The sequence below is a fragment of the Pan paniscus genome, chromosome 2, assembly GCF_029289425.2.
Source record: "Pan paniscus chromosome 2, NHGRI_mPanPan1-v2.0_pri, whole genome shotgun sequence".
Classification (NCBI taxonomy): Eukaryota; Metazoa; Chordata; class Mammalia; order Primates; family Hominidae; genus Pan; species Pan paniscus.
Genome location: NC_085926.1, coordinates 9,423,631 through 9,450,031, shown reverse-complemented (window position 1 = coordinate 9,450,031; position 26,401 = coordinate 9,423,631). Strand labels below are relative to the sequence as shown.

Genomic DNA, 26,401 nt, shown 5'->3' with positions numbered 1-26,401 from the left:
TTTTTTTTTTTTGAGATGGAGTCTTGCTCTGTTGCCCAGGCTGGAGTGCAGTGGCGTGATCTCGGCTCACTACAACCACTGCCTCCTGGGTTCAAGCGATTCTCCTGCCTCAGGCTCCCAAGTAGCTGGGACTACAGGTGCCTGCCACCACGCCTGGCTAATTTTGGTATTTTTAGTAGAGATGGGGTTTCACCATGTTGGCCAGGCTGGTCTTGAATTCCTGACCTCAGGTGATCCACTTGCCTTGGTCTTCCAAAGTGCTAGGATTACAGGCGTGAGCTACTGCGCCTGGCCTTACTAAAGATTTTAATATTTATGCCCTATAACTCTCAATAGGAAAGATCCTGCTTTTGTATCATTTAGGAATATGAATACTCATAAACTTGAATTTAATTATATTTAAATGCTTTGAAGCCCTCAGTAATAATTTGAGAGGCATGTTTTCCTCATATATATGTATTTATACACACACACACACACACACACACACACACACACACACACACACACACAGGTAAAGGAGGATACCAGACAGCATAATCAAATCTCCTTTTGGCAAGCTATTTTTAATCAACCAGCACCTTACACTTCTTTTAAACCATTCCACATACTTGCTCTATTCTCCAAGTTCTTTACAAAATCATACTTCATAAACTCTTTTATTTGATATCTTAAGAAACATGCTAGCATTACCTAAGTCTTTTCCACCAAACAGATATGCTAAGAGAAAACAGTAATTCTTATCAATAATACAAGCTTCCTGCAATTAAAGCCCACACAGTGCTAGGGTAGATGCACAAGAGATCCTGTATCATTACCAGAAAAACTCCACTCCTAAGGTTGAGTTCAATCACAGTGACAGAACACACTAGCCTCATTTTGTTTGGAAAAATGTCACTTACCCCCTAGGAAAGCAATGAATGAAAAACCAATCAATGAAGGCTGATTACAGAAAGGGAAAATATTTCAGAAAATGGCCAAGAAAATCTACTTTGGAGAAAAGCTCTATGAAAACTGAATGGCAACAACTACAAACTAATGAAAAGCAGAGTCCAAGATTCCCAGACCATCAATGTCAGGAAAGAAGCTGACCAAAATGCAAGATCACAGTGAAGTAAAACACAGCATCAGCGAAGATTACCCCTTACCTTCATCCGCAAGGACTTCCGGGATCCCTCTCGAAATGCCTATCCCAAGGAGGAAAACAAGTAGAACAAACAAAACTTGGTACCAAGAATGACAGTTATACCTATCTGAGACTAAAACTAAGGCACAAACTAGTGTTCTATTCTGTCCCCCTTTCTCTAGGTAAAAAATACAATGGAATTCCCCAAACTATTACCAAGAATAGGGGTAGCTCAAGGCCAATGAACTCTGAGACTAATTTTAATACTTTCTACTGTGAAGCTAGGTAATTAACAGGGAAGAGCATGCATCTCTTAAATCCTATATGCACCTCTGATACTAAGAGAAAAAGTAAATAAAAAAAAACTTTAAAGTTGCAGATTTACCAGTTTTGAAACTAAGAAGGAAACAAAGACCAATCCCCTTAACAAGGGATGAACAAGTCACCTAGAAGCAACAAAGTTGCTGTGATGGGGAAGAAAGAACACAAACCAGAAGAAGTTTCTCCCGTAGACATTTTAGCTGAGAATAGACGAAAGTGACCATGACACTGAGGAAACCTAGACCATACAAGAGATGTTTCCTGATTTTTATTTTTTTTGAAACAAGGAAAAACAATCAACCCAAAGACATGAGGCATGTAACCAGGACAAGAATTTCAGACTGTACTTTGGGGTTGAGAGGTGGGGAGATACTGTAAGGATAGTGGAAGCCTAGACTTGAGGCTGCAACACATACGGGCTTGTGCCAGGTAGGGCTGGAATTTCATACCTGGGATGGGGACTGGAGTAGAAGAAACTTTGAGCCAGTGGTGATGATATGGTGTGGCAGAAGAGAGGTTGGTCTACATGTACATAACACAGATTAGCTGATTTTTGCAAGTAGAACAAAAGTGGCCCTTCAAACACCTGGATCAAACTTCTTAAAAGAATTTTGGTGCATTCTTGCTCCAAAATTTAAGCTATTTCAGACAATTTCTATTTCAGATATTTTCACCCTGCATACCTTGATTTTCTTCGTCTTTGGTGCTGCACGACCCTTTTCTGGACTCTTTTTCCGCTTCTTGGGTTTGGTTCTTCTAACAGTTAAGGTGATGCTTGTAGGTGTGTGCTGTGTTGCTGTATACAACACAGTGGAAGGAGAAAGCTCCTCATCCCAGCTTTCTGTTGCACTGCTATCCCCACCTGAAAAATGATGATTTCATAGTTCAGGTACTAATAGCCTCAAAAGTACATTAAAAGTAGCTTATTCTTTTAGGTGTGCCCCACATGCAGTAAGCCATTACTTCCACTATTAACTCTTATCATCTGTAAAGCAACGTTAAATACTCATCTTCCTTAAGAAAACAAGATTCTATGTCATTGGCATTAAGCATATAAACCCTGTTCCTCATGGTATTTATTTCTCCCCTTGTATTCAGTCCCTAAGCTTCGCTGACTCAATCTATAACAATTTGAGACTGGCTAATTTTCAAAACAGGAATCCATATTTTTTGTGTTCACAAGGAATACTTTGCTACAGGACTAAAATGTTCTCAACACATTTCGTTTACAATGAGAGAACTATACAGTGGTCTTGAGAGGACTTCTATCTCTTTCTGTGAAAAGAGCTGGCTGGGGGACCATGGGAACTTGTAAGAGGGGTTCTTTTTTTTTTTTTGAGAGGGAGTTTTGCTCTTGTTGCCCAGGCTGGAGTGCAATGGCGCAATCTCAGCTCATGGCAACTTCCACCTCCCGGGTTCAAGCGATTCTCCTGCCTCAGCCTCCCAAGTAGCTGGGATTACAGGCATGCGCCACCACACCTGGCTATTTTGGATTTTCAGTAGAGATGGGGTTTCTCCATGTTGGTCAGGCTGGTCTCAAACTCCCGACCTCAGGTGATCCGCCCGCTTTGGCCTCCCTAAGTGGTGAGATTACAGGCGTAAGCCACTGCGCCTGGCCAAGAGGGGTTCTTAAAATGAACATTCAGATCACAGAATATTTTTATGTCAAATTGTGGACCTAACCCATCTTCCGCTCACCTGATATGTTGTCCTGCTTCCGCCGATGAAGTCTAATAACCTTCCCCCTGCTCATTCCCCTAAAGAGGGAAAATAAACTTAAAGTAGTCCTTCCAACAGCATGCATCACATCATAGCACACATGGGCGAAGTGTCTCTGCATATGCTACCCCCTCCCTCCCACCTACCAAATGTTTCCAGGACATTAAATTTCATATCAAATTCAATAGCTTTAACATCAATCTCTCATTCCTTGTTGTCAGCAATTCTCACCTAGTGCAGAGAATTCGAGCCAAGGAGCACTAAGGAATCATCTACATTAACAAACACAAGAAAGAATACTTTGAGCTTTTCCCTACTTGTAAGAAACCCTAATCCCAGCAACCCAGACTTAAATTTAGATGGAACAGGATCTTACCTGCACTTGTCACAGTTGAGAAGGAAGCCATCCTGAGAAAGACCACAAGGACACCAGGTAGGTACAGTTTCTCCTTCAGAGTTCGGGCTGTCTCCACAGCGTTCCTCTACAGGCGACGGCAGGCCATTCAGGTCAGAACGAGGGATGATCGTCTGGACAGGGGGAGAAGCAGGAGGTGTCGGAGGAGGAGGGGCTCCGTAATTATGATCCTGAAAATAAGATTTTTTAAATCAACAGTGTCCAAACACTGGCCCCTCTCTCCCCTAAAGTATGGTACATATGGAAAGAAAGAAGAAAGTAGTACCCTTTGTTTTTTGGCTTCAACCAGGAAAGTGATAAAACAAAATGCCAAGGTCAACTGGGACATAAAAACAAGAACAATGATGCAGGGCTAGACGTCCGCTGGAGTCAGGGAAGTGCAAAAGGGGCAACTTCGTCATGCTGCATATAAACATTTCAAGAAAGTCACAATGTATAAGAATGGATTACACTCCAGGAAGATCACTGTTCTGGAGAGAAACAAATGCATACTCACAGCATAAGGCAGTCCTCGACACCCATGCCTCTGAGTGGTCCCATAATTATGAGTGGAATACACGCTCTTCTCATTAACTGCTGGACTAGCCTCCACAGATTCAGGGCTGCACAAAGGCGAAAAGCAATGCATGATAGCATAACACCTAATCTTCCCTTAAACTAACACTTCATTTCCCATTCTAACCCCTCCTCTTTCCACAACCACTAGCCACTAGGATAAGAGAAAGAACTCGGTGAAACAATCTTATTAACATAACTAAGCCTATAAATAACAGTAGGAGTGTTATTAAATGTGGATTTGTGTGTAACATGAAGCCAGTACAGGCAGATGTCTGAAGGCAGGCACCTGAGATACAAGGTGTCCCTAATGACAAACACAAACGTACCAGCTGAGCGGGGAGTTTCCCCTAGAGAAGCCACTCTGGGCTGGTTTAGACTCAGAACTATTCTTCTTAATTGGATCTCTTAATACTTCCATGAAACCTCACATGACATTTGCAGTGAGTGAGATGATGAAAGTGCCTTCTGCACTGCCCCAGGGACCAGGCCCTCTTCCATTCACTACCAAGACAGGATACCCTGAAGAAAGTACAGGTAAAAACAATGGCATCTTATATTTATCATACCTCTCATCTTGACGAACCCCCAACACCTTTCAAATATTAGAGTAATAATTTCTCATCCACCAATGACATGCAAGCATATTAAGGACAAAATTATTTATCAGCTGCATGATAATACCATAGAACTTAAAATAAAAACTAAACTGTAAAGTTATGTTAGTCTACTGACAAATAATAACAACAGTAATGGCTACCATTGTGAACTGCCCAATATTTGTTAGGTGCTTTAAATATATATTAATTCATTTAATTTCAGCAACCACTAAACATGGTATATACTCCATTTTTACAGAGTGGGAAGATGTGGTGGTGAGATTACATGACTTCCCCAAGGTTACACAATGACACAGCTAAGATTTGAAACAAAGTCTGTCTGACTCCAAAGTCTATGCTCTTTCCACTACAGAAATGAGAATGACATTCAGTCCTTTAAAGAAAATTATTTGAGACCTTTATTAACCAGGCTTAGTGAGAAGCTTGGTTTAGTATCTTTTTGTACCCTTTGTGAGTAGAAAATAAACTATTCAAGCGCAATGTATTATTGTAGAATTATACATGTATTCAAACTTAGAAAATTAATATAAGCCTTTACAATAAAAAGGCTTTGATGGCAAAGGATAAAAATCAGGTTTATGGGAAGAAAGAACTTCAACTCTGATTGTTACCTGGTTAGGTTTTAGGGAATACTGAAGGATAATTCAAAAATATAAAGTTTGTATGGCTTTGCAGAATAGAATAGTAATTTGTAATTTATATTAATTAGAACACAGATTCACAAATTAGAAATTCCGATGATTGGTATAACTCTAACTTAGAGATTAATGGGTCTTTCAGGGAGTCAAATAACGCATATTGTTCGCTTGAAATAACAAGTCATTTTTTCCTGCTTAAAGATATACAATATATAGTACAGCAGGAATAAGTGTGCAGTTCAATGTGGTGCAATGTCAATTGAGAAGTGAGGGATCAAAGAAAATTCTGAGATATGTATCCAACTCACCCAGTTATATGCTCCAAAACTGTGAGAAAGGATCTTATTAATAACAGCAAAGGAAATTTCTAAGTGAAGAAGAACTTTAGACAGAGGAAAGTATTCTCTGTTAGTGAGGTGCATGCATTTTATTACTTAAAAGTGTCTGCAAGATGGGAACGGGGGAGGGGTACATCAAGAATGCAGGTCAGTATTCTTGAGAAAAAGATGATCTGAACATGGCTCACTGAGAGGCAATCATCTCTGAGTATTAGGAAACAGGTGGGGTTTCCTAAATGAAACCAAACGCAGACAAGCATTAATAAAATGAAGGTATAATTTAGTTTCTATGATGGACAGTTAAAAGAAAGTAATAAATTTATACAACATTATTAATTTACTAGGTACATTACTAGATAAACAAGTATTCCAAAGAGCTGTACATATTTTATATAGGTTTTGTACCACTGAACACATGGAGTGAAACATGATAGCTGTTTATTAGGAATGGATTTTTTTTGGTGGGAGGGGGACAGGAAAAAGGAAAGTTGCATGAAATCAAAGATGGCCATGGAGATGGAGCTATGCTGGTTGTATCTTACCCATCTCCAAACGGGTAAATATGAACATATGCACTTCATGTGCAAGTCTAGGGAATAAAAATAAAATGTATATTGTGGAGGTTAAAAGGCCATCACACTGCACAATACCTTCTAGTTAAGCACAGCGTTTAATATATTGCTGTGCATGCCAAATCTAAAATTTAAACTCATATCTTCTGATGAAGAAACTCTGCAATTTCCATATTGGTTACTGATTGAATACACAGTTAGACACTGACAGGTAACTACAAGATTTCCTAAAATATTTCTTGATATATATACTAGTTTTTATATTTTAAAATATGAATTAGAAGTTTGGAATAATGGAATTACATCTCTTTAGCAGCCAACCACTTTATGCAAATGTAATTACAGGCTTTCTTCTCCTATCACTGAATTGGACACATACACAGAAACCAGGCTCACAACAGATATACTCCATCAACAGTGTTCTAAGTACAACATGCAACCCAGCTGCTATCATGCCATTTCTTGGAAAATGCCTGAAATTCTGTTATGGTAGAGTTGGAAATTCAGAAAAATCTTTGTTTTGCTTGTTACATCTACAAATTTTCCTACAAACACACACAAAAATAAATGCATATTGCATATAGTTGCCATCAGATTTAAGATCCTATGAAGTGAAGTCTACATCTAGTTGAGTATGCTGCACTATTTTAATACCAGGTTTAATCTTAAAGTGCCCAGAACAGCGAAATAGGCATGATGAAACATTAATAAATATCATTAATAATTTAACAGAATGGTATGTAGCTAGTTACTGACATTCTTTCCCTTTGCAGAAATGCATAACTATGTAGCTAGTTATGACCACAGTATCATAAATCTGTCTGGAGATCATGAATGAAAATGTTTCAGGAAATCCTAGGATATGTTGGTGTTAACAGAGACAGCGCAGTCACATTTGTAGACCAGAAGTATTTTTATTTCTGGAATTAGTCCTAGACTCCCCAGCAGTATTTACGGGCAGTCATGTCTATACTTCGGGGAAAACACCAATTGTAAGATTAACTGCTCTGGGTCTTTTATCCAGCAATTCCGAACGTATTGGTTTAACCTCTTTGCTGAAATTTCTCACAAATGTTAATGCTATCTATCTATACAGTTAGACAATCTACATAGTACCAGGTTAGTAGCTGACTTTATAAAAACCTATAAACACAATACAAACTGGCTACCTACTAATGCAGGGAGAGTTTTAAGTACTTTATTTGGGGAAAGAGTTGTAAAATGGTTAAGTAAGTTTCAGTTACTGACATAACTAAATACCTTTTGCATGCAAACAAAACAAACAAAAACAAAAACAAAAGAAGAAAAAAGCTCTAGAAGAAACAAAATCAACCCTTCCCCACCCCCAACCCTCCTTTCTCCTTTTTATATGGGAATAAGCCCAAACACAGCTTTCCATTTTAGACTACCCCAGAATATTATATACTATTTCTCTGGGTAGCTTTAAGTCTTCCTCTTTAAGGAACTCAGTAAACAGGTAAGTTATATTAGGTGGCTTTATGAAGAAATATACATGCTCTTTAATAATATTCTGTTTTAAGGAAGAAAACCACTTATTAATCAGGGATGTCATTCAACCCAGAAATCTGGTACAGTTGCTTTGCTTTCCTGAAGGGGGAAGAATCCCCAGGGACTGTGAAAATGGCAAGAGAAACAGGGGAATTAGAGCAACACCCACCTCACTCAAGAAGTGGCTGTGGGATCAAGAGTCTGAACTGGACCTGAACATATTCAAAACACCAGGATTTTTCCAGCCCAGACCCTAATCCCTGGTACTGCCTGGAATAGACTTGGCTTCTGGGGGTGTGCTGCCCCCTAGGCCCCTTGGGTCTCTTTCGCTGGACTTTCACATCCTGGTGTAGTGCCACTTCGTCTTGAAAGGTAGGGGGCTTCCACTTCCTTTCTGTAAGCAAGGAAGATTGGGTACAAGGGAGGTAAAAGGACAAGAGGGGGAATCTGTGAGCAGGGGGAATCTCGGACAACTTAAAAGAGAAGGGATACAAAAGACTAAAAATTTTAAAACTGTGAATAATATATATAAAGTTGTATAATGAAGGCCTACCTTCATTGTCATTTGGCATTTACATTCTTCAAGAATTGAGAGGATAATTTTAGGGATTGGGCCTTTGGACAAACTCTGAATTCCTAAAGCTGCTCTTAGCTGAAAAAAAAGTTTGGTACCACTGATTTTGAAGGTCCTCTTTCTAGGCAACGAATATTATAAAAAAACAGATGACGCTGTTCTCCATGTTTTCTACCCCAGATGTCAGAAGGTCTAGGCAACCTGCCCATATAGTTTCGGCCCCTTTACTCTAGAATAATGGGAAGTACATAGGAAGAGGACTTCAAGGAAAATCAGTTGGAAAGAACATCTTCTTATCTCCCTCCGTCAGAATCATTAACTCTACAGAAGCAGGTAGTAACACCTACTTTATTCCAATTTTCTCCACCCATTAAAACAAATGAAAATGAATTCCTACTTTGCAACTTTGGTTCTATTAATTATTTGCCCAGAAATACCCCTCTGAAAACTCTTCCTTCCCCTTCTAATTCCTTTTTTCCACCACCTTCAATGGGGGTAAAGGGAAAGGTCTAATGTTAATTACAGTGGAATAGGATCTGGTTAAGAAAATACTACATATTATCCTATTAGCTATCCATAAGAAGGCTGTCTCCACACAGACTGATAATGTACCTACTACCTAGAAAGTAGCACTTACTCTGATCCAGCAGCCATATCTGAGTAGGATGTATCTGGTGTGGTGACTCCCAGAGGGATTGCAATGCTCATGACGTCCAACACAGCAGAGATTGGAAATCACGGGGTCCAATTAATGGAGACTGACCACTCTGAGAGTGGGGGTGAGCTGCAGAGCCTCATCCAACATGTTATGGACATGAGGAATCCTGTAACAGAAAAGGAAAATATCTAGTAAAATAAATACCTAGTTATCAGATAGTTCTTCAAGTTTATCTTAAATGCTACTGAATATTTTTCTGCATTCTTGAAAAAGGCTTTTAAGGGATAATTATAAAATAAATACAGCCACAGTGTCCCATGTTTACTATGCATTTCATTAATGTTTCACAAAGTAGGGGGCAAAAAGTTATGTTTACTTTTGTTTTTCTTTTCAGTTGAAGGGAAAGGAAGAGTCTGCCTATCTCACTAACCAACACATTCTCCCCATTCTAAAACTGCCCAAACAAAATTTTCCGGCAGCCTAGGATGTAGCAAACAAGTTTTAAGATAAAGGATGGTTATGAAAAATATCCCAGTTTACCTAAACTCTTTAAAAATTAAAGATCTTCATTTAAGTTTTTTTCCTAGGCCACAAATAAATGCAGTTTCACAAGCAGTCAATAATGTTATTTCTTCCAAATTAAAAGAGATCAATTTGTTGTTTATACTTGATTGGAAACAGCTGTTTCTTACTGCCTTCTTTTGTCATTGAACACTCTCTTCCTTCTTTTAAATCATCTTAACTATAATTTTGGGAGAAGATGCAATCATCTTAGCAACTTTATTTGTGGGGTAATAATACACTGCTAGATATGAACAAAAATATAAACCAGGAGGAGGCTATGCATGCGTGGGTGCAGAGGGTGCATGGGAAATCTCTGTATCTCCTGATGAATTTTCCTGTGAACCTAAAACTGCTCTAAAAAAGTTGACTACTTTTTAAAAACAACAAAAAAACCCCCGAAATCACGAAGAGTACAGTTTCATGATAAAGACTAAACAACTGTGTATGAAAAAGCAGTGAGGATAGCTTGACATGGTGACCATAAACCAGTGAAGGCTGGGAACAGAAAGACTCAGAAATTACTGAAGTATAAAAAAATGCAAAAATAGATTAAGAGATTTGGAGGTATGGTGCAGAGGGAAACAAGTGTTCTTTGTGTGACTTTACATTAGTAGTTTTAAGTAGTGTAAAAAACATTAAAAGGATGAAACAAAAAGCATGTTATTTGGGGGGGAATAAAGTCAATGTGAATGTCAAAGACCCATGTTAACAAGGACTTTTGCAAAAAAGACTACAAAGAGAGTCATGACTGATACACTGATTCATAATAAGACATTAGAACAATTATTAATACTAAAAAAACTAAAGGAATGAAAAGTACATGATACCGACTGAGTCAACCCAGGGGGTTAATGTAAATTTTGTTTTTATTTTTTGAGAGAGTTTCACTTTTGTTGCCCAGACTGAAGTGTAATGGTGCAATCTTGGCTCACTACAACCTCCGCCTCCTGGCTTCAAGAGATTCTCCTGCCTCAGCTTCCCAAGTAGGTGGGACTACAGGCGCCTGCCACCATGTCTGGCTAATTTTTGTACTTTTAGTAGAGATGAAGTTTCACTATGTTGGCCAGGCGGTCTTGAACTCCTGACCTCTGGTGATCCACTCACACCTCAGCCTCTCAAAGTGCTAGGACTATAGGCGTGAGCCACCGTGCCTGGCCAGTTAATGTAAATTGTAAATGGTAGATGGTCTGAGATGCTCCAATCTTACTTTGATATTAATGCAAATTAAAAAAATTGTGGGCTGGGTGCAGTGGTTCACAACTGTAATACCAACACTTTAGGAGGCCAAGGTGGAAGGATCACTTGAGTCCAGGAATTTGAGACCAGCTGAGGCAACATAGTGAGACCCCATCTCTACAAAAATAGTAAAAAAATATCAGCCAGCCATGGTGATGTGTGCCTGTGGTCCCAGCTACTTGGGAGCTGAGGTGGGAGGATCACCTGAGCACAGGAGGTAGAGGCTGAGGTGAGCCATAATCACGCACTGCACTCCAGCCTAGATGATGAAGTGAGACCTCTGGGTATGACAATACGCCTGTTCCTACACCCAACTGGAGGTGACATATAGCTGGGCTGGGAAATGACTGGGCCAGATGAAGTGGCTCATTCCTGTCATCCCAGCACTTTGGGAGGCTGAGGCAGGTGGATTGCTTGAGCTTGGGAGTTCGAGACCAGCCTGGGAAACATGGCGAGATCCTGTCTCTACTAAAAATACAAAATTTACCTGGTGCGGGCCGGGCGCAGTGGCTCACACCTGTAATCCCGGCATTTTGGGAGGCCAAGGTGGGTGGATCACTTGAGGTCAGGAATTCGAGACCAGCCTGGCCAATGTGGTGAAACCCCTTCTCTACTAAAAACACAAAAATTAGCTGTAGTGGCACACGCTGGTAATCCCAGCTACTCAGGAGGCTGAGGCAGGAGAATCTCTTGAACCCAGGAGGTGGAGGTTGCAGTGAGCCGAGATCACGCCACTGTACTCCAGCTTGGGCGACAGAGTGAGACTCCATCTCAAAAAAAAAAAAAAAAAATCTGGTGCAGTGGCATGCACCTGTAGTCCCAGCTAACTCAAGAGGCTGAGGTGGGAGGATTGCTTGAGCCTGGGAGGTGGAGGTTGCAGTGAGCTGAGATCATGCCACTGCACTCAGCCTGGGCAACAAAGTGAGTCCCTGTTGCCAAAAAAAAAAAAAAAAACAAAAAAAAAACGGACTGATGAAATTTTTTGCCTTTAGGCCAGTCTTACACATGTATGTTTCCTTTCCCTAACAGTATATCCAAACAGAGACCTTGGCAGTACATCTTCTAAGCCTTTGGGAAATTGAAGTAAATCTGTAAATGATAAAACAAGAACACTCATCAAGTAAACCCAAAAGACAGTTAAATACTGGGGGCTGTTGGTTACAACTCTTTCTATTAGTATTACTGTATAATTCAGATTAAAAGAAAAGCCCCAAAGCTGTCTGACCAGATAATCATATGAAAGTCTGATTATCACCATACCTCCCCTGATCAGCAAAGGGAATCTGAATTGTTTTATATTTTCAGTAAAAGACTTAAACCAAAACCGTACTTAATATCATTAAAAACCCTTTGTTGTAGCCATTACGACTGTACACCCATTTAAAAAATGCATGGTTTCATGGTGAAACCCTATCTCTACTAAAAATACAAAAATTAGCTGGGCATGTTGGCATATGCCTGTGATCCCAGCTACTTGGGAGGCTGAGGCACGAGAATCGTTTGAATCTGGGAAGCAGAGACTGCAGTGAGCTGAGACAGGGCCACTGCACTCCAGCCTGAGCAAAAGTGAAACTCTTTCTCCAAAAAAAAAAAAAAAAAAAAAGTACACTTTCTAGATAAAAGACAAGTTATAAACCCAAGATGATAGTTGATATTTTTCCTAGAGCAATTTTTAAAAGATATACTAAAAGGAAAAGATGGAAAAGTTACTTCAGATAACATCTTAATGAGTGAATAAATGATTGCTACATTCACTAATGAAACACCAACCCAGCTATTTTGGATAGTTGATAAATAACCTTAAGAAATATTAAGTCAGCCCGGTGCAGTGGCTCATGCTTGTAATCCCAACACTTTGGGAGGCTGAGGTGGGCGGATCACCTGAGGTCAGGAGTTTAAGACCAGCCTGGCTAACACGGTGAAACCCCGTCTCTACTAAAAATACAAAAAAATTAGCCGGGCACGATGGCGGACACCTGTAATCCCAGCTACTTGGGAGGCTGAGGCAAGAGAATCGCTTGAACCCGGGAGCCGGAGGTTGCAGCGAGTCAAGACTGTACCATTGCACTTCAACATGGGCAACAAGAATGATACTCTGTCTCAAAAAAAAAAAAAAAAGAAACATTGTCATTGTCGGTAACTATAAATTTCTATTTCATAAAAATTATTCCATTTTCCTTGTGTCTAGTTTAACATGACTGTTTCATTCTTCTGATGAAAGCAACCATAATAGGTTGGCTTGACCATCTCATTCTAACTAATGCTTTAATAATGATGAGGCTTCTTAATTCAAATTCTGTTAATAATCCCAAATTTCTCAAATATTACCCTAAGAATAGCTCCTTCCCTAAGTAACTCTGTAAAATGTAGCTATTAAAATGTTAACCGAGGAACATTTAACAGATCATCTAAATGCAGTCTTTTCTTATTATAATTTGTTTGTTTTTTCCTACCAGAATGTAAACTCTATGAGAACAGGGATTTTTATCCACTGCTGTAGTTTCAATGGCCAAAACAATAACTGACACATAGAGAAGTTCAAGAAATATCTGCTAAGTAAATTATAATCACAATTTACTACAACATGATTCCAGCAGTCATTAAAATGCAAAAAATAAAACAGAAATTAAAAGGATTTACTTGGGTCAGTCACCTTTATATAGACTTCTGAATATGAAGTCCCCCCAAATTATCTGCTAGTAGTTCTGAAGACCTAGAAAAAGTTGAGACAAAAATTAGTACAGAAAGAAGTAACATTGATGAACACACAGAATGGAATTCTACAGCTATATTATGTTTCTGTATACTGTCTTGTTTATCATCCTACATCTATACTATCTTGTTTACCACCCTACGTCCATCCGGCACTGAATTTTTTGCCCTTTAATTTTTTATTTTTCCATAAAGCCAGAAATGAGATGGTAGAGAAGGAAATTATTTGACTTAAATGGTAAATACTTATGTCACTGGCTAATTTTTCCTCTTCCTTCAAATTAGAATTCTCTCATTTTTCAAGGGATCCCTTCTTTTTCTCTCTCCTAAAAGGTGCTTCCCTTCTTCACTGAACACTTCTCAAATTCAGAGATCTTTCTTTAACCCGATGTCCGACAACTGTCCAGCCAGACAAGGGGCCATCATCACCCATTAAATTACAAGTCCATATTTATTACTCCTTTCTTTCCCTTCATTCCACACCATCTAGTTTCTTGTCCTACTATAAAAAAGAGTGATAAAAAGGAGTCAGTTCTATTTGCGGTCAAATGGAAACATGCTTAAAAAATGGCGCTTAAATTAATTTTCTACCTTCCAAAAAGGAAGGGAAAATACGTGATCCAGGACTTTGGGGGGAAAATGATCAGTATCCTTTAAGTCTCTGATGTTTTTTCCTAAAAGTCAAATTTAACGCTAGCCAGAGTTATTAACACCTTAAAGATTAACATATCATAAACATGAAAAGAGCTATTCATAGGATTCCAGTTACCAAGCATTAGAACGCATGCATTTCATTTATGTTGATGTTTTATGATTTCTAATTTTAAAAAACTGGAAAATAAACTATTTTTTAGAAACGATTTAAAATAGTACACCCAGAATTGGAGAAATAAAAGTATCAAAGTAACAGTAAAAGGAAGGAAGAAATAAAGTAAATCAAGGAAGAAGCAGTAGCAAATAAGAAAGAAAAAAAGGAAAGGAGGAAAAGAGCGAAATAGATGTGAGTGTACAGTAGGGGGTAAATGAATGCATCACAGTTTCAATTTATTATTAATTTAACTATTTCCAGAACAATCCATCAGAATCCACAGGAACACTAGTAAGTTCTTGGATTCAGAAACAGACACAGCCTGTATCTTCCAGTAGTACCGAGTACTCTCTTTAGGAGGTGCCATTTACATACAGTTTCTAGGGAAAAGGATGTTAAATAGAACATGCCAGAAATGTTTCTTAATTACCCCATCTTTTTAATTGGTTTCAGAAATGGCCAACAGTCTCTGTATCATCATTCTGACAGTCTCTTCTCTATATGACTTGCTGAAAGCACAAGACCTGTATGATCTCCCTGGTCACTCACAGAGAAGACAAACAAAAAGTGTTTTATGAACAATTCCAACAGATTTCAGAAGAAGAAATTGCATCAGACAGGTGAGGCGGAAGCAGCTGGCAGACAAGAGTCCAATAAACAACCAATCCAATGAAAGAAATTCAGAACAAGTCTGCTTCAGTAATCCTGTGAAGAGGACTGGCAGGAAGAGGAGTGCCGCTTCAGAAAGAGAACAGGCCTCATATGCTTCAGACAGTCTTTGTACTGAGGCTGTGGACCTTGGCCATTCTCCCAGAAATGATGCAATCCTGATGAACAAGATCTGCTGCCAGAGAAACAATTGTTAACAGCCTATGCAGACAGCAACTCAGCCAAGGAGCAATCTCTGATCAACTCTCTCCATAAACCAACAGAACGCCAAAATCTCTCTTCCTCAATTTCAGTGTCTGACAAAACATAAAGTGAACACAGTATATATTAAGATACATAAGAACAAGCCATTTTCTCAAAGGGTCCTTTTTCTTTTAATTCCTTAGGCTGTACAATATCCATTATTAAATTTCAGATAAAATACTGAACATTTGGCCGGGCGCGGTGGCTCACGCCTGTAATCCCAGCACTTTGGGAGGCCGAGGCGGGTGGATCATGAGGTCAGGAGATCGAGACCATCCTGGCTAACACGGTGAAACCCCGTCTCTACTAAAAATACAAAAAATTAGCCGGGCGTGGTAGCGGGCGCCTGCAGTCCCAGCTACTCGGGAGGCTGAGGCAGGAGAATGGCGTGGACCCGGGAGGCGGAGCTTGCAGTGAGCCGAGATCGCGCCACTGCACCCCAGCCTGGGCGACAGAGCGAGACTCCGTCTCAAAAAACAAAAACAAACAAACAAACAAAAAATACTGAACATTTTTTACTTTTATAAATACAATTATCCAAGCACATCAATAGTAATAACATAAATATGAAAATTTATACTTATTTTCCTCGTTCTCATAAGAAAACCTTTTTGGGAGGTAGTGGCTTCCCTAAGCATAAAAATTGCTCTGAAATCTATCATCCAGCTATAACATTTCAAGTAAAGACAAATATACACACACTCTAATTCAGAGACAGAAAGTATATTTCATAGATATTTTTGAAATTAGATAAAAGTCAATGTTAAATATTGGCATCTATCAGAGAAAAGAGAAAATCTAATCTTGCTTAGGCTGACATATAAGGTAGGCTGATAACAACCACTTTTTTGCAGGGCAACAATATTACTTCAGATCTTACTAAAGGATCAGATTATTTTCATCTTATTAGCCACGATTTACTAATTTAGAATCTAACTTAAAAATATCCTCAATTTAATAATCTTCCCTAGAATCCTCATCTCCTAGGCCTGGTTTCTTTTTCAGAAGTTTTGGTATCAGGTTTTTCACACAGTATTATAAAATTATAAAAAGTTATTTTTTTCTCACTAAATAAAAGATCCTGTATAAAGCACTTCTCTAAACTTCAGCTAGCCAAAAGTCATGACTAACCAAATTTCTTCCTTTTGAAAGCAATAACCCTTAAACTGGGATTCATGAAAAAACACAAATACCTAAGATATATCCTGAAATAAATCTATTCAGCCCAATCTACTACTTCTATATACTACTAAATAATGAAAATGAACAGATATACAGAATAGCTCTGAAGCACTAAAAAAATCTTTAATAGGTCAATAAATGAATAAATTTAACTCAGGAAGAGAAAACACTTTTTGGGAATATTTCAAAAGGGTTAAAGTAGCTAATAATTTTTTAAAAATCCAATTTCTGAACTTGATTATTCAAAATTTTGTTGTTACATACAGGCTGAATTTCTTCTTAAATACATCTATAGTTCTTCGATTTATCTTTTGAATGACTTTACCTTGTATGAGAATGAATGTGGCAGCTGCATTATATACTTATCTTCATCTCCATCTCAAAGTCCAATATCTCAAGTAAAATCACTGTAGCTGTACCATGACAAACAGCCTTTTACCTTAGGAGAAGAAAAGTATGCTAGGAAAAAGCACTATTAGAGGCCAGGTGCGGTGGCTTGCACCTGTAATCCTAGCACTTTGGGAGGCTGAGGCAGGAGGATTGCTTGAGCCCAGGAGTTTAAGACCAGCCTGGGCAACATAGTGAGACCCATCTCCTAAAAAAATAAAAAAAGAAAAGAAAAAAAAGGCACTATATTAGGAGTTAGGAGACTTGAGTTCTAGCCTACAACATAATTAGTGACCTCAGAAAAATCACTTTACATAGATGAACCCTAAATTCCTCAAAGTAAAATCTTCATTGTGTTGTCTTCCTGCTCCAAATTTCTATGAATCCTGGCACTGCTGCCAACTAGCTTAGGCAATTCATAGAATGTCTCAAAGTCTCAGTTTTCTCATCTGTACAAAAAAAAAAAAAAAAAAAATACCTGTTGTGCTGACTCATAGGAGCACATGGAACAGCATTTGTAGCAAGTAAGAGCTTAAATAACTTTCTGGTCCCTTTAAGTATATGTGAAGAAAGAGGAGCTGCTGCTAATAACCTGAATATGGCTAAACACTGTTTTTACTCTTCTCCAAAAGCATATATTTCAAGTTTGCTACAGCAGATAATGTGGAAAGAAAAAATGTGAGAAACATGAAAAAAAATGAGAGAGAAGTGTTAAGCATAAGAAGAAACAAATATGAGTTACTGGAAAACAAAGAGATGAACTCTAAAAGAGCACTTGGAGATACAGTGAAAAGTTCATGTATTTGGAATAGTATAAATTAGGCTTATAATCTGAAGCAAGTTAATGCAAGCAAAGAATTTTAGGGGTTCGGGCCTGAACGGAAAAAAGAAAAGAGAGAAACACTGATTGGGGTAAGCACTGAGAGACAGGAAACATCATGATTTAGTAATTTAAAGCAAAAATACAAATTTCCTTTTCTCCCATCTCTTCTACAATACCAGTTTATTCCTTGATTCCTTTGCCTAAATTTATACTCCCTCTAGGAGCTACTGAGCTCGGCACAATAAACCGATGTCTATAAGAAATCTAAGTTTACTAGAATAAAAGGCCATTAAAAGACAACTGAAAAAAAATCCTAGTCTATATTAAGAATTTCCTTCTCCATAAAAAAACTTCATAATTAGTGCGTATTATAGAGACCAAGTCATACTTAGTAGTATGTGGAGCAGAAGAGGGGAGTGGCAGTAGGATAAGACTACATATCATAAATAACAGAATTATTATTATTATCTAAATATTGTGATCATAAATTATTTTAACACTGAAGAAAAATATTTTATTTACAACCCATTTAACAATGATAAAAAGGTATTTACTGCTCAACTAACCAACAATACACAGACTCTTTGTAACCTTAACAACAATCAGGAAGATTTTAGACTTCTAAGTACCAAATAAAGATGATGCCCTCAAATAATTTAGACTGACTAAACCTCTTTAAAGAGTTATACTCTCAACACTTTCTGAAGGTTCTGTCCTACTGTGTTCTGAGGCTCAGAACATGTGTTAGAGACCAATGTACCAAACTAGAGTAGGAAAAGAACTTCTCATATCTCTACACGTGCCTCCTCTCTGTGAATTCAGATCTTCTTCATTTTCAAACCCCAAAATGGGAGCCACTTTTACTTACTATAGATGAAGTGGGTTGTGCACATTTATGAGCCATTAATATCTGTATTTTTACTTTCATTAATTTAAGCAAAATTTCTCCAACCGATGAAGAAACAGAAATGAAGAAACAGAGCTACAAAAAGATTAACTTGTATGAAGTCTACTACACACCTACAGTAGTAAAGTTCAGAGGAAAGAAAATTAAGATGTTAATATATAGCTTGTTTATTATAGTAATTACTACTTACCTTAGATAGCAACATCTGAGTTATAACTAATTGTTTTTATTTTTATTTTTGAGACAGGGTCTGTCACTCAGGTTGGAGTGCTTTGGTGCGATCACAGCTCACTGCAACCTCAACCTCCTGGGCTCAAGCGATCCTCTCACCTTAGCCTCCCAAGTAGCTGGGACCACAGACGCATACTGCCATGCCCAGCCTTGTTTTTATTAAGTACCAATTGGTGCTATGTAAGACAATTAGGTCCAGATAAAATTCCTGGCTGTCTTGGGATTTATATTATGTAGATTTGCTACTTTTTTCATTCATTCATTCAACAAACATGAAGTAACTACTATTAATATACATATATATATATAAACTATATTAAGTGCTATTTTAAGAGGTTTATTTTATCCAAAGTAGAAAAGGGTAGGCAACTTGCAAACTGTTCAGGTTTGCCTATGTGCCAAGTACTGCATTTATACAACCATGAAGGGGGAGAAAAATCCTGTAAGTGGGCCGGGTGTGGTGGCTCATGCCTGCAATCCCAGCACTTTGGGAGGCCAAGGCGGGTGGATCACCTGAGGTCAGGAGTTTGAGACCAGCCTGGCCAAGATGATGAAACCCCGTCTCTACTAAAAATACCAAAATCAGCCAGGCATAGTGGTGGACACCCGTAATCCCAGCTACTTGGGAGGCTGAGGCAGGAGAATCACTTAAATCCAGGAGGTGGAGGTTGCAGTGAGCCAAGATTACACCACTGCGCTCCAGAAACCCTAAAATGAAAGTTATCTGCAAATTCCCAATGTTTATGTATGTGATTCACATTTTTTTTTTTTTTTTGAGACGGAGTTTCGCTCTTGTTGCTCAGGCTGGAGTGCAATGGCAGGATCTCAGCTCACTGCAACCGCCACCTCCCGGGTTCAAGCAATTCTCTTGTCTCAGCCTCCTGAGTAGCTGGGATTATAGGTGCCCACCACCACACCCAGCTGATTATTGTATTTTTAGTAGAGACGGGGTTTCATCATGTTGGCCAGGGTGGTCTTGAACTCCTGGGCTCAGGTGATCTGCCTGCTTCAGCCTATGTGATTCACTTTTAAGACTACTACTGACTGGATGTCCTGTAAAGTTCTTACACACTAAATATTAGATCTTAGTTGCATTTCTACAAATTTGGGCTAGGAGCTTCAAAATAAACCCTAGCTGAAGCAATATTCAGAACCAAAGTACTTTCTTATAGTTGTCCTTTGACATAACCTTTAATTCTTTTAATAGACCGCACTAAGCTCTAAATTTCTTCTTTCTGTAATGAAAAAAACTTATGCTAGCCATCTGTAATCTAGCTGGCATCTGTAGAGGTCTGACTGCAAATGCAAATAAACTAGAAGATTTGAGTGCTTCGTTTCAAACAAATTATCAAAACTCTGTTCTAGCACTTTGGGAAGCCGAGGCGGGAGGATCACGAGGTCAGGAGATCGAGACCATCGTGGCTAACACGGTGAAACTCCGTCTCTACTAAAAATACAAAAAAAAAAAAATTAGCCGGGCGCGGTGGCAGGTGCCTGTAGTCCCAGCTATTCGGGAGGCTGAGGCAGGAGAATGGCGTGAACCCGGGAGGCGGAGCCTGCAGTGAGCCGAGATCGCGCCACTGCACTCCAGCCTGTGCGACAGAGCAAGACTCCGTCTCAAAAAAAAAAAAAAAAAAAAAAAAAACTCTGTTCTAGCAGTTCTGCCTCAGAAGTCTAAAATATGATGCTTCATTTTTAATCACCTTTGGAAAGAAACCTAGACACTGTAAGAGACTTATTTTAGAATATGTGGGGAAAAAAATAAAGAATAAAATAATTAAAAAAAAAAAAGACTTGGCCATGTGCAGTGGCTCCCGCCTATAATCCCAGCACTTTGGGAGGCCGAGGCGGGCGGATCACGAGGTCAGGAGATCGAGACCATCCTGGCTAACATGGTGAAACCCCGTCTCTACTAAAAATACGAAAAATTAGCTGGGCATGGTGGTGGGCGCCTGTAGTCTCAGCTACTCGGGAGGCTGAGGCAGGAGAATGGCGTGAACCCGGGAGGCGGAGCTCGCAGTGAGTGAGTGGAGATCACGCCACTGCACTCCAGCCTGGGCGACAGAGCGAGACTCTGTCTCGGGGGAAAAAAAAAAAGACTTATCTATACTGATTTACTAAAAGACAGGAGACAAAATATGGACTTCACTTTCATCATAGGAACAAAATCACTTGGTATACTCCTTTATGACACCCACATGGTCCAAATCCACGCCCTGGCCAAATGAGGGAAAAAACCCTCTTTTTTGTTGTGCTGGCACTAGCACCTGACTGAAGAGCTATTCTCCTTTGAAATTTTTGCAGACTTTTAGCAAACCACATCAGTCGCCTCCCTATGATTTCAAGGTAGCATTATATAATAGCAGTGAACTGGTCTCACTACCTCTGGGGTGTGAACCCTCCAATCTACTCTATATTCTTCCATGATGTTATCCCTTCTAGAGCATAACTTTGGTTACTATCATTGCATTATTTGAAATCTACAAATAATGGTTTCCTTAATGCTTATTGGGCTAGTCCAAACTCCTTTGCCTGAATGGAACAAGAACATTTTTGTTAATTAGCTACTAACCTGTTTCCTTCTCCTTCAAAACTTTGTTTACACTATTCATGCTTTTATTTTTTATCTTAAAAAAAAAAACTTTATGGTGAAAAACTTCAAATAAATATAAAACCAGAGAAAACCCAATGGTCCCTACCCAGCTTTCATCAACCATCAATTCATGGCCAATCTTATTTTATCTATAACCTCTCTTCCTTCCAGGATTAGTCTACAGCAAAATCCCCAAAATACCAGTTGTGTCTATGACATCTGGTGGGTGGAGCTATCCCTTGTTTATCCTTATAATGGCTATAAGGATACATAAGAGGGGCATGTTTATCATAATGATAGGTCATGGTGATAAGAAATCAAAGGTCATCATTCTTTAGCAAAAGTTCCAATGAACAAGAAGCTTATGCAATTCAACAATTGCTAGATTTGCTGAGTAATGCTTAGGTTTTACAATTATACACTTGTGGTTATTAAAAAAAGTCTTAATCATTGAAATCTTTTAAGAAAAAAATCACTGTAAACTATTTTTATGACACGAGTTTGTTGATAAATTTCTTGCATTCTTGGGAATGCAAATTTCTCCTTAGAGCAGAGCTAACTGCAAGTACATACGTGACCCACAGCTGCGACACAGCATTCCTATATTTGCTATATGCCAATATACAAAAATGAATGACACAGGAGAAACACCCCAAAGCAGGCAGACAGTGAGTGTGATATTCCATAAATCTGTGTACTAAAGATAAGGACTGATTATATCACAAAAGTGACGGCTCACATTTGAGGTAGATGGCCAGCTGTTCTTACTTTTAGTGAGCAATCTCTTAGAGTACTTGGAGTCTTAGAGTGCTGACAGACTGAGGGCAAAAAGGCTCACCCACTCTGAGGCACACCTTCCAATGGAAAAATGACTCAATAATAACACTGAGTGTCACAAACCAAAAATATTTTGGATGCATGTGGAAGATTCCTATTTGAACCACAAAAAAATTACAAAGAAAGTAGCCAGGCATGGTGGTGCACACCTATAGTCCCAGCTACTCAGGAGGCTGAGGTGGGAGGATGGCTTGAGCTTGGGGGGTGGCTTGCAGTGAATTGAGATTGCGCTGCTGCACTCCAGCCTGGGCAACAGAACCAGAGCCTGTCTTTTTAAAAAAAAAAAAAGTTCAACAGCAATGGGGCTGGGCAGGATGGCTCACACCTGTATCCTAGTGCTTTGGGAGGCTGACTTAGGAGAATCACTTGAGGCCAGGAGTTTTGAGGCCACCCTGGGCAACACAATAAGACAGCCAGGAGTGGTGGTGCATACCTGTAGTCCAAGCTATTTAAGAGGCTGAGGTGGGAGGATCCCGATCCCTTGAGCCTAACTAAGAGTTGAGACTGCAGTGAGCTATGACTGTGCCACTGCACTCCAGCCTGGGTGACAAGGAGATCCTGTCTCTAAAATTAAAAAAAAATAATAACAAAATAACAGCAATGGAAGACAACGACCAACTCAAACAAACACTAATATATGTCTAGTAGGTTACTGAGCAAAATAAAATCTTTGAAATGGTAAGCACATTTGTCTTCCTAGAAGCCCATGGGGCCAAATGTCTTTGGATCAGCTAGCTAGTGGCTTGTTATGAGATCCAGGACCTTCAACAGTTCCTGTCATCTAAAACATTAAAAATATTTAACTTATATATTACAAAAACTTTCTCTGGAAATCTTAATATGAAAAATGATTTTAAAGCCTTGACACATATGCTCATCTTTGATCCAGTTTCAATGAACATTTCAACTGTATTTGGGCCAAAATGCTCATGTCATTAATTAACTTATAATAAATTAGTCCCAGGAAACTGATAAAATAGTACTTTTTAGTTAGGAATACAACTGGTATAAACTGCTTTAATTCTTATACAAAATATAATTAAAACCATATACCATATTTAAACTTTCCCATTTATGTTACTGTCTCTTTTAATCATGTTAGTTTTCCTGTCATATCAGAGTTTGACCCCAAACAAAGCCCAGAATTCTAGCACTAAACAGAGTGAAGCAAAACACAGACTATCTCAGATTTGCATAAATTTGCTATTTTCCTTTTCATTAAAACATCTATTTATAAACTTATTTTTTCCTGAGTAAAATAGTTCCAAATCCTGAACATTACTGTTTTTGAATACTGTATTTCCTTTTCCAATACTCAGTAACCAATAACAAAAAAATTAAAAAAAAAAATCCATGCTCCAGATTTTTAACAAATCCATTGAAGACCTCCATTAATAACTTAAAAGCAGTGGTTCTCAATCTTTTGGAGAAAAACGCTTGTTTTTTCTTCTAAGTTTAAAAATTTTCCATCTGTTGATGAGGAGAATACAGTAAAAAAATACACTGCGGAGAACTAGTAATTCTTCTGCACAATATCCTTCCATTTTATGTCCTTAAGGACCATTACCTATTTAGCCAAGACAGGACTAAACAATGTATATCCTGGTAAATACATGGAATGATAGTACTAGGGGGGAAAAAGGGAAACCAAGATCCCTGCTCTAGAAAGGCCCTTTCACCTGTTGTGCCAAGCAGCAAACTATCATTAAGTTGCCTTGTAGAAGCAATGATAGCCTCATACTCATCCCCGAATTCTTAACAACAACAACAACAACAACACACACACCCCCCCCAAAAAAACACGCACGACCAATGGCTCTTCAATGAATTAAGAATTTCTTAAGAATTTACTGAGATTCAAGACTGCTTTTCACATTTTGAATTCCAACTCTTCCTACATCTGAATATGAAAGTAAAAAGGAAATCTAGTAGGAATCCATTTGTTCTAGTACCAATATTCAAAAACATCCTAGGCATAACTACTTTGTGAGTGTTTTTCTAGAATATTTCAGACTTAATACTTAGCTATTATTTGAGCACACATACTCATTCCTCAGAAAACTGCAGAGACAAAATTTGACGTAAAACTTCTAGGTCTTGGCCAGGCGCCATGGCTCACACCTGTAATTCCAGCACTTTGGGAGGCCAAGGTGGCAGATCACGAGGTCAAGAGTTGGAAACCATCCTGGCCAAAATGGTGAAACCCCATCTCTACTAAAAATACAAAAATTAGCTGGGCGTGGTGGCGCGCGCCTGCAGTCCCAGCTACTTGGGAGGCTGAGGTAGGAAAATTGCTTGAACCCGGGAGGCAGAGGTTGCAGTGAGAAGAGATCACACCATTGCACTCCAGCCTGGGTGACAGAGCCAGACTCCGTCTCAAAAACAAAACAAAACAAAACAAAAACAAACAAAAAATGAAACTTCTAGGTCTCTGCTGTATACTCTTTGCTGGAAGAGGCCAATTAACTTAAAAAAAAAATAAATAATACACACACACACACACACACACACACACACACACACACACACCCCGCCTCCCCCCACCCGAAGAAGCTAGAATTTACAAATTACTCCCATAAGGGATAACATCTGAAAAACATTCATCCTCTTCCTTCATCCGTGTTCCAGATCCAGAAGGCCCATGGCAATTCTAGGCAAAGAATCCTAGAGAAAAAAGATCAAAACTACAGATGGGCCGCAATAAAGTCAGGGGGAGAGAGAAGGGCAGATTTTATCAGTAGAGGTGGAAGTCTCCTTAAATATGGTCTGATATTTATAAGATACCTTTTCAGAAATTCAACCATATCATAAAATGTTACCTATTGCACACTGAACACACTATTACATTAATTAATCCATTTGCTTCCTCAATCTTCTCTTCAGGAATGCTCTCCAGAATCTGTATAGACTTCTTTATAATATTAAAATTTCCCTCTTAGTATAAACTCATTATATATGTAGACTACTCTATTTTTTCTGTTGATTGGAAATAGCAGGCGATGATCAGGAGAGGAAATGGGCTCAGAGGGCAAGCAGTATCAACAGGGAAAGACTGAAACATCTGATTATGTTCACTAGTCTACTTTACCAGGATCCATGATAGCCAAGTCTATGAATACTTTTATTTTAAAATTTAAAACTTTCTATTATGGGCTGGGCATGGTGGTTCATGCCTGTAATCCCAAAGCTCTGGGAGGCTGAGGCATGAGAATCTCTTGAGGCCAGGAGTTCAAGGCCAGCTGGGCAACATAGCAAGACCTTGTTTCAAATAAAGTATGAAAATAAAATGGTATAAAGAAGTCCATTTATTCATTATCCAGTATCGACAATGACCAACTAATAAGTTGATTGTTTCATCTATTATCTCCTCTCTATCTAAAGCAAACCCCAGATAACATTTCATTTCATCCATAAATATTTCAGCATGTATCTCCAAAAGATAAAGACTTGTTTAAAAAACAAAATGTGGGCTGGGCCTGATGGCTTATGCCTGTAAACCCAGAGCTTTGGGAGGCTGAGGCATGAGACCACTTGAGGCCAGGAGTTCAATCAAGACCAGCCTGGGCAACAGAGTGAGACCCCCACCTGTACAAGATATTTTTTTAAAAATTAGCTGGGTGTGGTAGCACATACCTGTAGTCCTAGCTACACTGGAGGTTGAGGTGGGAGGACTGCTTGAGCCCAGTGGTTCAAGGTTACAATGAACAATGATTGTGCTACTGCACTCTAGCCTGGGCGACAGAGTAGGACCTTGTCTCTTTAAAAAAAAAAAAAAAAAAAAAAAAAAACCCCAAAACTGTGCACTGTAGTTTGCTCCTTATTTTTTTGGTGGTGGGGGAAAAGGGAAGATAACTTTAGTGTACCATTTTGTCCTTTCCTAGAATGCCCATATCTAAAATAGTATCTTCTAATACGAATTCCTTATAGCACTCTACAACCTCACTCCAACCCCAGAGTATTAAAAAGAAAAACAAAAAACAACAACAAAAAACCAAACCTGAACTAATGAACAATCTGGTGTTATATAACTTACTTTGAGGGCATGTAAAGACAAATGTATCTCAAAATTCTAGTGTTAAACAAACAAAAAAACCACCTGTGACTCTGGTCAGCATACACAATACCCTAAAGCCACAACAAATAATACAATTTCAGGATCCAGTG

At 38.8% G+C, this 26,401-nt stretch overlaps 1 protein-coding gene across 28 annotated transcripts in view; it reads right to left on the bottom strand.

Moving 5' to 3' along the window:
• Positions 1-26,401, bottom strand: part of SETD5 (SET domain containing 5) — an 88,668-nt gene that overhangs the window by 48,045 nt on the left and 14,222 nt on the right. For 2 of the 28 annotated variants that reach the window (XM_008966841.6, XM_063602094.1), the window contains exons 2-10: positions 13,499-13,558; positions 9,025-9,211; positions 7,983-8,207; positions 4,466-4,658; positions 4,078-4,183; positions 3,543-3,751; positions 3,146-3,204; positions 2,131-2,309; positions 1,149-1,187 (exon numbers count right to left, since the gene is read on the bottom strand). In XM_008966841.6, coding sequence (XP_008965089.1) covers positions 1,149-1,187; positions 2,131-2,309; positions 3,146-3,204; positions 3,543-3,751; positions 4,078-4,183; positions 4,466-4,557 — 684 coding nt within the window. In that variant the 5' untranslated portion in view covers positions 4,558-4,658; positions 7,983-8,207; positions 9,025-9,211; positions 13,499-13,558. Of the gene's footprint in view, positions 1-1,148; positions 1,188-2,130; positions 2,310-2,926; positions 3,024-3,145; positions 3,205-3,397; positions 3,439-3,542; positions 3,752-3,846; positions 3,984-4,077; positions 4,184-4,465; positions 4,659-5,702; positions 9,212-11,848; positions 11,935-13,485; positions 13,559-26,401 lie in introns of those variants that run through there. The other 26 variants (XM_063602097.1, XM_063602101.1, XM_063602095.1 and 23 more) reach the window with 21 other exon arrangements.